The 13,713-nt window shown below is 42.6% G+C and overlaps 1 protein-coding gene across 1 annotated transcript in view; it reads left to right on the plus strand.

Annotated features, from left to right (window-relative positions):
• KCNU1 (potassium channel, subfamily U, member 1) overlaps positions 1-13,713 on the plus strand; it is a 79,762-nt gene that overhangs the window by 44,156 nt on the left and 21,893 nt on the right. The window contains 11 exon segments of the mRNA XM_014958400.1: positions 143-217; positions 220-265; positions 299-398; positions 1,047-1,153; positions 2,645-2,750; positions 3,790-3,872; positions 4,033-4,054; positions 6,369-6,481; positions 6,586-6,654; positions 7,979-8,079; positions 10,881-10,976. Of these exon segments, the coding sequence (XP_014813886.1) occupies positions 143-217; positions 220-265; positions 299-398; positions 1,047-1,153; positions 2,645-2,750; positions 3,790-3,872; positions 4,033-4,054; positions 6,369-6,481; positions 6,586-6,654; positions 7,979-8,079; positions 10,881-10,976 (918 nt within the window).

Here is a 13,713-nt window from a genome sequence, read left to right on the forward strand (position 1 = left end):
ATCCGCTCTTGCCGGGTTTGAAGTAGGGTCCACTATAGATATGTGGGAAACAAAGCATGCATATTTAATTGTGTCTGAATACCTAAAAACACTCCACTTCTGGGCAGAATTTTTCTTCTCTGACTTTCTCACTTTTTAGCAGGTTTGAGGTTTCTGAGAGCACTTATGTTGTTAGAACTTCTATGGATACTGCAGTGCCACAGGATCGCAAAGAACGAGTAAGTTAAAGCCTTGCCAAGTGCACTTGGAAACCTGACATTCTCCGGTGTGTGTATTTTGGCTGACTTGGGTAATAAAGGAAAATACTAATGTTGTATATGGAAAAAAATGAAGTGGAAATTGTTGAAAGCCATAAAAATTACAAATCCTCCTATGAAGTGGTGAGTGGGAAAAACTAAGTATGGTTGCTGTTTGTCTTTAGAAAATAAAAATCAGGTCAGTGACTAGGCTGGAAACCAGCTCAGAATAAATAAGAAGCTAAATAAAGCTTCCTGTAGTAAATTCAGTGAAATCCTGAAACTTACTCTTGCTTGGTCCTTACTCAAGACTGTCTGAATAAACCTTGTCAACAGCACTATTCAGCATGCGCTTTATTTTCAGAGGAAGAGAAGCTGCCTGACGTGGTAGCCTAACTTAGAGATTGAAGAGACCTATTTCGGTGGTGGTGGTGTAGTTTTTTTTAGTGTAGATTTGGTTTGGTTTTGTTGTTTTGCTGGTTTTGGGGTTGGTTTGGTTTTTTGGTCACTCACAGGACTGGGCAGGTACGGCTTTAACGAGGTTTTGTAAAGTTCCTTCTGTGGCTGTGTTTTCGGAGTGTCTACCATGCGCTGCCTCTAACCCTTACGGATCCTCTTCCTTTCCAAAATGACTCCTGAAGTACATGGTCATGATGGATGAAATTTTCATTGACCCAAAGACAACCTGTTTTCTGCATTACTGGGAATACTATGCTACAAGCAGGTGTGTAGTTTCATACAATGTCAGCTTTGCAACAGCCATTCTATTTTCAAAGTGACAAATCTTGCTTGATCTCTTCCTGTAGCTAGTTCCTTCTCTGTGATGATACCACTCCAGAGAGTGTCACTGCATTCCTCCGAGACTTTTTGCTTCAGGACAAGGGAAATGTTTGCACAGAAATCCTTTTTCTGGGAGAGTATGTATCCTCATTTCTCTGAGATTTCACTTTGAGTCCCTGAACGCTTAGGGGAAATGCAGGAGATCTGAAAGTGAAGGAAAGCAATGCTGTGTGACTAATTAATGGGAGTTACCAACCAAATTGTAGCAATGGAGCTTTCATGCTGGAATGTGCGTGATAAAATGTTTTCTGTTGTGATCAGTTGAAAAAAAAGTATGTTTCCCTGTAAATTGCATAGTAAACTAGCTCTGGCAGATATGCCCGACTTCAGGTCTTGCCTAATCAAATAATTGTCAGCTGTCTCAATTTCTCAGACATTTTTTTTATCCTGGGGAGAAAATTTGTAACTTCCACTTGGTCGTGCTGGCATATGGCAAAGGGAGGAAAGTGAAGCCACTTTTCAGTGCCAAAAATATTGGGCATTTCAACTGTCCTGTCAGATCCCCTTCTTATGCCCAGCTGAAGCTATTAGACATGTTTCTGAAAGCAGAAGCTTCTCTGGGAGGTGACTGCAGGAGCACAAACACAATTTTACCTTGGAATGCAGTGGAGGTGGGGCAAGAGGTGAACAGAATATTATAGGCATCTCCTTTTAAATATCATGACATTTTGAGAGGGCTGTTGAATTGAGGATGCATGGAAATGAGGTACAGGAATGGTTCAAAGACAGGAAAAAGTGCTTTAGAGGAAGAGATGTAGAGTTCAGTCTGTTTAGTGTAGCAAGAAGAGGGTAGGGAGTTTGGCTTAATAAAAGTGCCTGAGTAGCTTCACAACCAGTATAAAAATCTTCTTTAATCTGGGAAAGATAGGCATAACAAAAGCTAATAACTAGAGTTCAAAGTCGAGCAAACTCAAGTTAGAAGCAAGGCATGCATTTTTGAAAGTGAGGAGTGATTAATAATCACTGAAATAAACTGCTCGGAGAATGGGTGAATTTTCCAACTCCTGTCTTTTAATCACAATTGGATACCTTCCTCCAGGGCACGCCTCATTACTGGGAGCAGTGTAGGAATATCTCCATAATGTATTGCACAGCTTCTGTAGAAGAGAATGTTACAGACGTTCCTGGATGAGATAGAGTTGCATAAATCGAATAGGAAAATAATGCTTGAGTTGGAGAGAAAGTTGAAGTTCAGCAGTTTCATTTGAAAAGAGAATGCCGAATCAAGCCCTAGGAAGTGTCATTTCCTGACTCTTGTGGGGTAACAGTGAGCTGTAGAATTAGAGCTGCATGGATGGTGTGGAATGATACTCATGAAAAATTAATGACAATAGCAGAAGACAGGAAAAATCCAGGAAACATTTCCATGACTGTTAAGTTTTATAAAAGCTTGTTTTCATTAAAATCTAAACTATGTACTTTAACTGAGCTGCCAAAATCCCTGTAGCTTTTTTTAAACAGCAAGTAGTTATGGCAAATAGCTTCTCTGAGAAATGGAGACTTGCAGAGAATGTAATTATGAGAGATTGATGGATTTTCCCCCCCCTGTTGTTGTTTGTATTGAATAGGTCTATTCCTAGTCTGGAGCTGGGAGCTGTGTTCAAATGCTATTCAGCCTACACAATTTTCGTCTCTGGCTCTGCACTAAACTCTGAAGATCTGAAGAGAGTTGGGGTAAGAGCTTCATCCTTTGCCCTTTCGTGTAGATAAGCCAACCTTGTGAAAGTCTTGTCCCTTACGAGGGGATGCTTGAGCTGTGTTTACTCAAGTCGTGTTGAGATTTACACTTCAAGCAGCTCCGCTATTTCAGTGGAACCTTTTGCACACCAGCGTACGCTCCTGGGCACTGGGAGTGCAAGAGTCAGGCATAACCAACTTCGCAGGCTATAAATTTTTCAAGCACAGAAACAGGGAAAATAAAGGGGAAAGCCAAACTGTGATCATCGGGTTTTGAAAGAGGAATATTACGGAGTGCGGCATTTCTCAGAATTGTATTTAAATAATTGGAATAGCCCTTAGTTAGCTCATCCTCAGAGCGTGCATCAGATTTGGGTCTCATTCATGACTGTCCAGAAAAGAAGAGACCTTGTGTTTTGCAATACTGAAGGCTCAGTAAAATATTCCAACATAAGCAGAAGGAATGGAATTGAATTAAAGAAAAAACGACAAACAAAAACTGCCACTGGATTTATTTTCAGTGTGGTTTCTATTTGTTAGTGTCCTGTTTGAAACAGTGGTAGCTCTCCACCCAGTTCCCGGCAGACTATAAAACCTCCACCATGAATGAAACTTTGTTGTTGTTGTTAATGACTTCATTACACAGCCCCAGTATTGATTAGATCTCTGAGACAGAGCTCTTCTGACCTGCCCAGATGTTGGCCCTTGAAGTGCTCGGGCTGGACTTTGGGGAAGAATACAGCAAAGCTGCCTTTCTTGAAACCTCTTCTAGGAAGATTTTAGCACTAGAAGCTTAAAAATTTCATGTGTCCAGCACTTTGAAAATAGAAATATGCATTACATGCTGTATGTTTGACTGGGGCTGTGTCACTGTTGAAATGCTCAGGCATGTGCACAACTCCAGGTAATAGGATCATGATGATCTTACGCAAGTTTTTACGTAAAGCCATGTGCCACTAAATGAGGTTGCTAATGGAGACTGTTGTACTTCATATGGTGTTAAACCCTGATTTAATGTTTCTCTCCTGGGATACAGATGGAATCTGCGAAGAGCCGTCTCGTTCCAGCAGATGTTCACTCTCCACAACCCTACACTGAAGATACTTCCGATATCATAAGGTAGGGTGAGATACTCCAGTGCTTTCAGTCTCTGTCTGATTGATATTAACAGTGACACAGATAGTGCTGCTGGCAGAGGAACATATTTGCCCTGTCACATTTTTTTCTGCCTGGAGAACTCTGAAAGCCAACTGACTGCTTTCTGCTATGATTTTATCAGATGTGTTGAAGGATTGAGACAGGTAGCAGCTGTGCAGCCTTGCAGCCCCGTACAGAATATAATGTTACTAAATATGGTGTAATTACCTTCTTCAATATCCTGAATATTAGCAGTCGAGGAGTCTGGCTCCTTTACACTGGAGAGAGTTGCACACTACTGTCTGGTGCAGCTCTGCTGTCAGATCTGATAATTCTGCACATCTTCGTGCTGGGCAGACTTGAATTGGGAGCTCTTAGTACTGCTGAATTGGGTGAAGCTGGCATAGTTAGCATAGCCCCAAAACAGTCCAGAAGTCCAAGTTCCAAATTGGATTATCTTTCTTTTCTATTGGTAGGGTAGCTACCAAAGTGGAGATATTAGTTTGAGTGAAATTTACCAGTGGAATTGGCAAAGCAAATAAATATCCATTATTGTTGCTTCTCTTAGCTCTAGACTTCTAGTGGGATACGGGTGGGATAAAGGAAGCCCAGTGGGATCTTCTCTGAAATGTGTTCCTGATTTGAGTAGAAACTGCAGCCAGGTCTTTTGAAGCTTATCTTGGTCATGCTGGGATTGAGCTTGGCACAGAAGGCAAGAAAACCTAACTGACTATTTCTAATGTAACACTTGAATTCAGCGCAAGAGATGAAGAGAGGGCTGCAGCGTGTGCTGAGGTGAACAAACCTAAGGCTGCATTTCAAATAGTGTGTGAGGAGGGGCCAGGGCAGAGGATGGCCCGTAGCAAGCTGTGCTGCAGTTAGCCCAGGTGTGGAAACACCTCTTCTGGTGCTACATGTTCCAAAGCAATAATGTGATGCTGGTGCTGCACTGCCTCTGAGAGAACACAGTAAATCAGTTTTGGTTACTGCCCAGTATGGATCCTCTCAGCTTCTCTGCCTCTGTGCTTCATTCCATTCTCCCTGGTGTTCATCATTTGAATCTGCTTACAGCACTTCAGCAGAACCACTCCTGCTTGGTACCCAGAAAAATCGGTCCACTGTACCCTTTCCAGTTTATAGGATGCTTTTCTTCAGTATCTTTTCAGGCTTATTTATTTCTTTGGTTGAGTCTTATGGTGCAACTTACACAAGAAGAGTGAAATTACGAATTCTGTCATTTCTCTGCAAGGAAAGTGATCCAAATTTATCCTCCTTTTATCTGTCTTTCCTCATCAGTGCCTGCTACAACACAAAATTGATAAGCTACATATTAACTTTACAGACACAAGTTGCTCAGATATTTCCAAATCAATATCAGAAGATTTAATAAAAACGTAAATAGCAGAACTATTAGGTGTGAAGTTGCCTGAACACGTCTCAGGTTGGCCAGCCCTGCAGTGGACATGCTTTTGCTATCACCTAGTGGCTGTGTGTGATACTCCACATTAATCTCCTGTACAAAAGTATTTGCTATTTCTCTCTTCAGGGGCTCTTCATTCACAAAATTAATTTAGAGAAACTAAATAGATATCGGGTGAAGTAAATGCAGAGTTTATCAATGCAGAAGTTGGGCTGCTTCTTAGACAGTGGTTTTTCATTGACACATGCTGTTCCATTCAAGTCCAAATATTTGGCAATGGCAAACCCAGCAAAACTGATTTTTAAGGGGGTTTTTTTAGGCATGCTGTGAAAACTCAGCAAACTTTTTAAATTGAAAAAAAGTATCTTATGTCAAAATCCATTAAATAATTTTTATTTGGAAAGCAACACTTCTTTAGACATTTTTAGTAGCCTATTCAGTTTGATGTGGAAGGTACTCATACAGCAAGAGAATGGTGTGTACTGTGACACAGTGAGTGGCAGTCTAAAACCTGAAGGAGCTGTAAGAGGTAGAATGTTTTGCTCCCTTCCCTGCTCACATGACTACCAAAGGGAAAAAAAAAACAGTGCTTATACTGGAGTGAGTAGATGGTCACAGATCAGCAATAAATCACACCTCTAATAACTGCATTTTATGATTGGTAAAACTTAAAACAAGACCACTCCTCATTTGAATAACTCAGGAGGCAGGTTAATTTCACTGCAAAGTAAGGTGTAACTTCCTCAAATATTGGGCTCCCAATACTTTGCCATCATGAGATTTCCCTGTGGCTTTATTTGTCTGCTGAAATAGCACCTCTTCCTGGATGGTAACGTGAATGAGAAGCGTCTAGAAGGGTTGAGGCTTTCCCTGGTCTGTTGTTTATTAACTCCCATATTGTCTCTGACAACACATAGCTGACATCATTCTGCTTCCAGGAACTAAGGGCCTTTGATCTAATACCATGTGGTGTTGGAGTGTCGGCCCAGTGTTAGATTACAGATCTTACTTGCTTTGCCTTTCAATAAATGCATTATCTTTATGGTTGATTCTTTCAGACAGAGAGAAAATATCTGAAGGACAGAATGCTTCTGGAAGGCAAAGACTACAAAGTGATGACTTTTCAGCTCTCCAACGATTTTGCAGACATGACTTTTATAGAGGTTTGTCGGTATGTGGTACAGATGTGGTTGGTTTTCTGTTATTTCCTTCCAGATGTGTCTTTCCACAGTAGAGAGAGGTTGGCACTAACTGTGACTTGCTTTCTTTCCCCAGGTTGTGCTTTGTGAAACTGAATCTTGTCCTCTTGGGAACTGAGCTCAAATTTGGCAGTCAAGGGGAGAGGTAATTGTCTGGGAGACTTCTCTTCTAGTAAGAAATCAACTAATTCCAAACTAACAATTTCCAAAGAAACATGCCCCAGGGTCTGCACAGGTTTTATATGCCTCGTATCTTCCAGTGCTTGATCCTGCCTAAATACTGAGCATTAGTTACTTAAGTGCTGGGTGAATTTTACCACATACAACAATCTCTTCTGCCTCCGCTTTTCTCACGGATAATCAGGTGAGAGCTGGGAGATGAGACACCAGTCTTCTATTCCGCGTGCAAACAGCACAACTCTCACTCTGATTTGGGGTGACTCAAGCATATTTATTTTTGTTGGTAAAGGAAACGCCTCCTCATTTTTTTTTAGCCACATGAGTTTACAGAGGCTCCTAAATGATGCTATAAAGTGTTGTCGTAAAGGGATAATTTGTCAATGCTGGCAGTAGAGGGTTTTTTCTCTGAAGCTGATCTGGTCCTGGGCCAGATAACGCTCTGTCTGTTCTAATGGTGAAATACAAGACATCCTAATGGGGAAGCTGGAACTAGTTCAGAAAGGGGAATAAATAAGTGCCATAGATCTTTAAAAAGCTTGAGAAATCACTGAGAAAATGCAGCCTATTGAACGCAATTATTTTTCTCTCCACTTTTACAAAGGAAATGGCTGTTTTGATGAAACTGTAGAGTAGAAACTCTGAAAACAGAGGGTTGTAGGGAAACACTGCTGTGAGAAACACATCGGGGCTCTTCCGGAAGTGCTGCAGGAACTCTGTGCTGAAAGAAGGCAGTAGATGGAGTTGCTTAGAGCTAATGGAAAACAGGCCACAACTCGGTCTATTCTTCCTTGAGTTCATACATTGTCTGGCTGAAAATAGAATGATGAAAAGAAAAAGCAAGAGAGAAAAGGCAGCTGCCTGCTCTTTGAGAGACAGAGACTCTATTTTTGCTTTTTTTACACAACAGTTGGCACAGAAGAGATACCTCTTCTGAAAGCGGGACATCTAGATGTTGCTACAATATCTGTAGTAATAATTATAGTCATTCATATTTTGTTCTCTGAGCCGTGAATGTGGAGGAGCTGAGTACAGGCCTTCTCTTGTCTGGAAGGGAACAGTTAACATTGGCATCTTCCCTCTGCCATTCGCACTACCTATATTCATTAAAAGTGGGTTGAAAGCAATAGGAGTTTGGACTGAGCTGGTACCTTGAGTGATCTTCATAGAGGAAAATGGTAAATTTAATGATGTTACAGGGGATTCAACATAGATGTGCTTAAAGCGAGTGCGTTTTTTCTCTCATTAGTTAAACACAATTCAGTTCTGCTCAATTCGCTTTTGTTTTGTAGGGCGCAGTTCTGTTGTGAAGCCTGGTACAGTCACAGACAGGATCCAGAGTGGATTAAAAAATGTAGATATAATAACAGACTCTACTCAAAACCTTCCTCAGGTAATTTTTAAAAATCTGTTTCTCCTTGAAAAAAAAAAAAAAAAGATGGTTCAATGAATATCTGTTATTTGTATTTCTGTAGAAGGGTAGATAGGAACTTACCTGATAAATTACTTATCTGATAAAATAGGGAGTAAACAACAAGCTTTCCGTTCAAGGTGGACATACAGATGCATGTCTACTTGTATTTCAGACATCCCTACTTGTATTTCCAGCACTTACAAATCATTTAAACAGCAGATGGCAGCCAAGCCCCATTATAAAACATGCCTCTGAACTGCAGATGGCTGAGATAAAGACAAAACTCCTTCACACTGTGCTCAGCCAGACTGAGTGAACAAGCACAAACATGCTGACACCTGGAGGACTCCATGTAGTAATGTCATGTAGAAGGAGAAGCTGGAGCCCATTTCGAGCCCAACACACTTATCAGTGCAGAGGTAACCATGGTCCCTGAAAGCCAACTACCTCCCAGAAAAGAGACTTCCATAAACTGCAAAGACATCTTAATAAAAGTCAATGGCAAATGAATAGAAAGACATTGACACTGTAGGAGCTCTCCACCTGGTTGGTTTTCTTCTTGTTTCCTAGGCAATCTTAGATTTTAAAAGGACAAGATGACATTTCAGTATAAATGTGTATTAATAAAAAGCAGTTGTTTACAAACCTGCAGTTCTGCACCAGTTATACTGTGGAGAGAACGGTTGCCTGAGGTGGATCAGGAGCTTTGCCAGGCGTAAGACCTTGCCATTGGTTTCCCCCAGGATTTTGGAAGTATCAGAGCAAAACAGAGCTTAATTATAAGCGCTTTGGTTCATTCCTCCACTCTCTGTGTACTGTAGTTAAAGTGGTACGTGGTGTTCTGGATTGCTCCAAACTCGTTGTGAGGGAGGTAAGGGAAAGGTTAGATGGAGATGAAGATGAGTGCCCCCAGTGCCTGCAGTGGAAACCAGGTTGCTCCAAGCCCCTCCAACCTGGCCTTGAACCCCTCCAGGGATGGGGCAGCCACAGCTTCTCTGGGCAACCTGGGCCAGGCTCTCACCACCCTCAGAGTGAAAAAATCTCTTCCTGAGATCACATCTAAATCTACCCACTTCCAGTTTGAAGCCATTACCCCTTGTCCTATCACTGCTTATCACTGCCTGCCTAAGATGGGCTGTTCTGAATTTCTGTTACGATGCCTCCATTTAGCTTGACCTGGAGGGATCATGGCATGTAGTGTCCTCAGAGAGATCTCCCTACCCATCCACCTCTCACCTCACTGAACACAGGGCAATAGAAAGAGGTATCCTGTTACTAAGGGTAAATGCACCTGCTTTTACACATCTGTGTAGAGCAATTACAGCTTAAGGTTGACAAATCACCTGTTCAGAGATGTCCCTTTTTCTGCCAGGGGTGCGTTCAGAATCACTGGCTGTTTCATCTGGGTTATTGAGGTTTGGCAATGGTTATGACATCACAGGGAGGTTAAGGGTATGTGAGAGGGTTCATCTGTCAGTTTGTGAGATAAAAAGATACATGTGTCTGAACGTTCCTCCCATCCAACCTTTCCTGTCCCATCTGTATGCGTTGGACATGTTTGGACACATGTGACACGGGGAGCTTTGCTGCATCTCCTGTCAAATGCTGCCGAGGGGAGGAATGCAGAGCTGCAGAGGTACAGACCAGGGGAGTGACGTGGTGTATCCTGAGCTGCTCCCTCACGCTGTGGAGCAGGAGATGTCGGTGGGCTCTGGTGCTCTTCAAAAAATCTCCGAGGGTGCTGCTGTACATCCTCAAATCACTGCCTGGTGTTATAACGCTGGGCTTAATGGCCTGTGACCTCAGATTATGGCCCAGAAAGGACTAGATCAAATGTCAGAGAAAAGATGTTCCAGCTGTTAAATGGCTACTTTAGGATTTGGGGAACTTGAGCTCGTTTTCTTGATCTGCTTCCTCAGATTCAATCTGGGACTTTAGGCCACTTAGCCTTTCGGAATTTTGGTTTCCTGATGGGAAATTGAGGACGTTAAAAATGGTTTGACTTGCAGAGAATAGTGCCGTAAATAATTGCAAGTCACTCGTAAGTATGAGGATGGTAGAAGTCCAGAGTCTGAACTCTTCCTACCCTTCAGATTATTATTTTTATCTTGTATGGAGGACCATATTTTCTTGGAGCATTCCGAGTGTGTCTTCTCCCAGGATCAGGGATGCAGGACCAGGATCCCCCTCCACGCTCTTAAGGACAGGCCCAGCCCCAGCACCCCCATGCACTTTGGACTCCCCCTCCCTCCAGGACCAACCCTGGGACCCCCCCCTTTCTAAATGTAGGCTGTGATTCTCTCTAGGTGAGAACATGTCTTGTTCTTTCCTGTGCAAAACGAGAGAGCAGAGGTTGTGGGGGTCCCACACACGTGTGTTCAGGGCACGCTTTCTTCAGCCGTGCCTCCCCCTGCAGGAGTGACAAAGGTTCCCTTTGCTTTCAGGAGAAAAATCTCAGCAGTTTGGAGTGAGTTTTAGCCTCTGGATTGCAACATAAGAACCTCAAAGAAAAGGAGCTCCCTTTGGAATGAAATGGTGTGTTAAGTATGTAGTGCTCACCATATTTAAGGCTGTTTTATGCATACTGGATGGAATTACTATTTTGTAACGCTGTGCTGTAGTTGGTATGAATAACCAATTACTCAGAGCTCCTTTGTCTGGCGTTTCTGAAGCCCCCACAGAATCCTCAGATGCCATGGTAGCCATTTGCAGACACAATCTAAATGCATCTGAAGGCTGTACAAAAGGAGCCTAATTCTGTTTCATTGCCTTTGTTTCAGAGAAACTGAAATTGTATGGAGAATGGCATGTTTCAGATGGAGAGCCTGTAAAGTCAAGGTCCTTGATGTCCTTCCACCTCGGAGTTTCATTACTGGGTAAGAAATGTCACACTATGTGTATGCTGAGCAGGCCTTTCCTGGACTGACTTACTGAGAATTTGGGTGGAAAGAGGGAACAGCAGAGAGAGCCTCTTTACTGATCCTTCTGCTACTGTTGGTTGTGGTTGAAGAGGATGGTTTATGGCTTCTCCCTATCTTGATTAATTGAACAGTGTTGAAAACACAACCTAGGCCTCTGCATCCAAATCCTTATCTTCTCATACTCTCCTGCAAGCTCAAAGCCTGTGCTGTGAATTCCTGATACCTCCGTGGAGGACCAAGGGGCAGGAGGAGGAAGGGATTGGTACAGCTCCTGAAAGAGCTCTCAGCCTTCCAGACGGATGCCCAAAGATACCGTCACTGATCAGCTGAGTCATGAGTGTGTTTGAGCCAAATATGGCTCCTTCTGAGAGAGCAGAGCGGAGGCAGGAGCAGTTAGGGGTCGGAACAGGAAGAGCCAACACCAGGATTTGCTCTTTGCTGGGATATTCAGTTGCAGCGTGACACTGGCAGCAACCCAGAGGAGTAGCAAACTCTGGTATATTCTAAAAGAAGTTTGCTGTAAAGGCAAGATCCAAGAGAAATCACACCCTGCAGCCTTTCTCTCAAGCATCAGTAATGCATGTTGAGGAGTCCTTTCTAGGCCATCTAAATTCTTCCCAGCTGGAGGAATCTGATTTCCCAGCAGGGTTTACAAACTGGTGGCAGAGCCTAATCAGCTGCTGTCTAAGGCGAGGTGTGAATTGCAGTGTCCTCATGGACAGTGTACTTGGTTTGCCAGGCTGGTTGCCTTGCACTGGGACTTCTCCTAACCTGAGATGCTGCATTCAGCGTAAGAAGGGGTGTTGTGGTCTGATCAGGAGCTGGCAGGAATAGCAAGCTGTTACACTCTTCCAGAGCATCCACTCAAGAGGGTGACAGGACATACTGGCAAACAGTGTCACACCAGAATTTGCAGGGAGTACACAGGAGCCTGGTAGGGGAAGAGGTGCACAAACCCGTGTTTCTTGCCTTGTTTGTGCTTGTGAGCAATTTGCAGCTGCTGTAGAACGGAAGAGGCTTAATAAATGATGTCTCCCCTTCCTCCAAAACCCTGCCTTGTGCTTCAGCACCAGAAGCAAATGTCAGTATGGGAAGGAGTCTGGGTCCTCTGGAGAGCTCTGCATCGTAGCACCATCCCCAGCACATCCATGGTGTGGGGACAATAAAGCGTTGCTCAGTGCTGCTGTCCTACAACTGATTAGGTCAGCTGTAAATATTGGGACTGCACAGTAAATACATACTACCAGATTGTGCTGACTTGTTAAATATAAATGAAAACATAATTAGATTTATAATGTGTCCCTCCCCCTCCTCATGCCCAATAACATGATTTACCAAAGAGGGTGGGGGTAGGGGGGAAGAACAAGCCCTCACAACCTGCTGAAATATCATTATTAACATGCACATGAAAAGTCAATTATGCCAGAGGGAGGTATTTAAGTGAAGTGAGTTTCCATACTCTGGGATTACACCTTGGGGATTATATATTTCTTATTTATTTATTTCTTTTCCTTGAGATCTCCACTGCTGCTTAGCAGTGAGGAACAAAAATGTTACTAAGAGATAATTTCAAATCCCCTAAAGAAATAGGCAAATATGCAGATAAATAATGGTTCCCTTCCCCATCAAGATTCTTCCTCATCACCATATCATGGAGCCTATATTCTATCCAGTGAGTGCAGGTATGTTTTCTGGTGTTTAGTTTTAAATGACACCAGGGACTGGTCTTCCACCACTTCCCCAGGGAAGACATTTTACCGTACTGTTATTATTAGTTGCAGTATTTATTATTTGTATTATAGCGGTGCCTTGAGGCTTCTGCTGGGCCTGGGATCCTGTTAGGCTGGATGCTGTGTGTGTGCATGGGAGAAGGTGGTTTCTGCCTTAAAGAGCTCTCAGGCTAAATAGAAAGAGCAGACAGAGTGTGGGAAGGCAAAGGGGAGTAGGGAAGGGTGAAATGAGGTGTGGAAAGCCATAGAGGAAACCTCACAATCCAAAATACAGCTCTTTGGGGCTGGCTCGTTGTAGCACTAGAGTTATCAAATTAATCCCAAATAATTTTGTATTATTATTTAAACCAAAAATAGAATTGGATCCAATTGCCCATTTTCAGATTAAGGTGAGGTTTTCCATCAGGGGTGTTCTGCTAATAGAAAAGCTCCATTTGATTTAGGGTGATAAACTGCAATCTGATCCAGGGAAGGTAGGCATTTTAATGCAAGTCTAATTTCCAGGGTTCTCCGGATATACAAGAGGGATTACTTCCACTGTGTCCTGCAGGCAGTGCTTTTAAAATTACTTGGATACTTACCCTCTTGCCCCTTTACAGGGTCCTTTGAAAATATCTGTGTTTATTGGGACAGTTAGCCAGCTAAATACTTAAATTCCAATTATTTTTTTAAACACAAATTTGCATCTGAGACTAGATTTGCATGTGGGCTAATCAATAAAAAATGTAATCAAACCATAATTCAGGGAAGTTCAGTATGGTATAGTGGGCAGGAATTAGGCATGGCCTATCATAATACTCAAAACAGGTACTTGGTTGAGGTTTTGCTGATATTGCTGGTGTCCTGGGCTATTTTAATGAAAGATACCTTCTGTCATATTGTACATATTACATTTTGTACACTTCTTCCTTTTTCTTTTTGTTTCCCCCACTGAGAATGAGCAGATCTTTTTATCCAGGGAA

This window comes from Calidris pugnax, unplaced genomic scaffold (genome assembly GCF_001431845.1).
Source record: "Calidris pugnax isolate Ruff unplaced genomic scaffold, ASM143184v1 scaffold280, whole genome shotgun sequence".
NCBI lineage: Eukaryota > Metazoa > Chordata > Aves > Charadriiformes > Scolopacidae > Calidris > Calidris pugnax.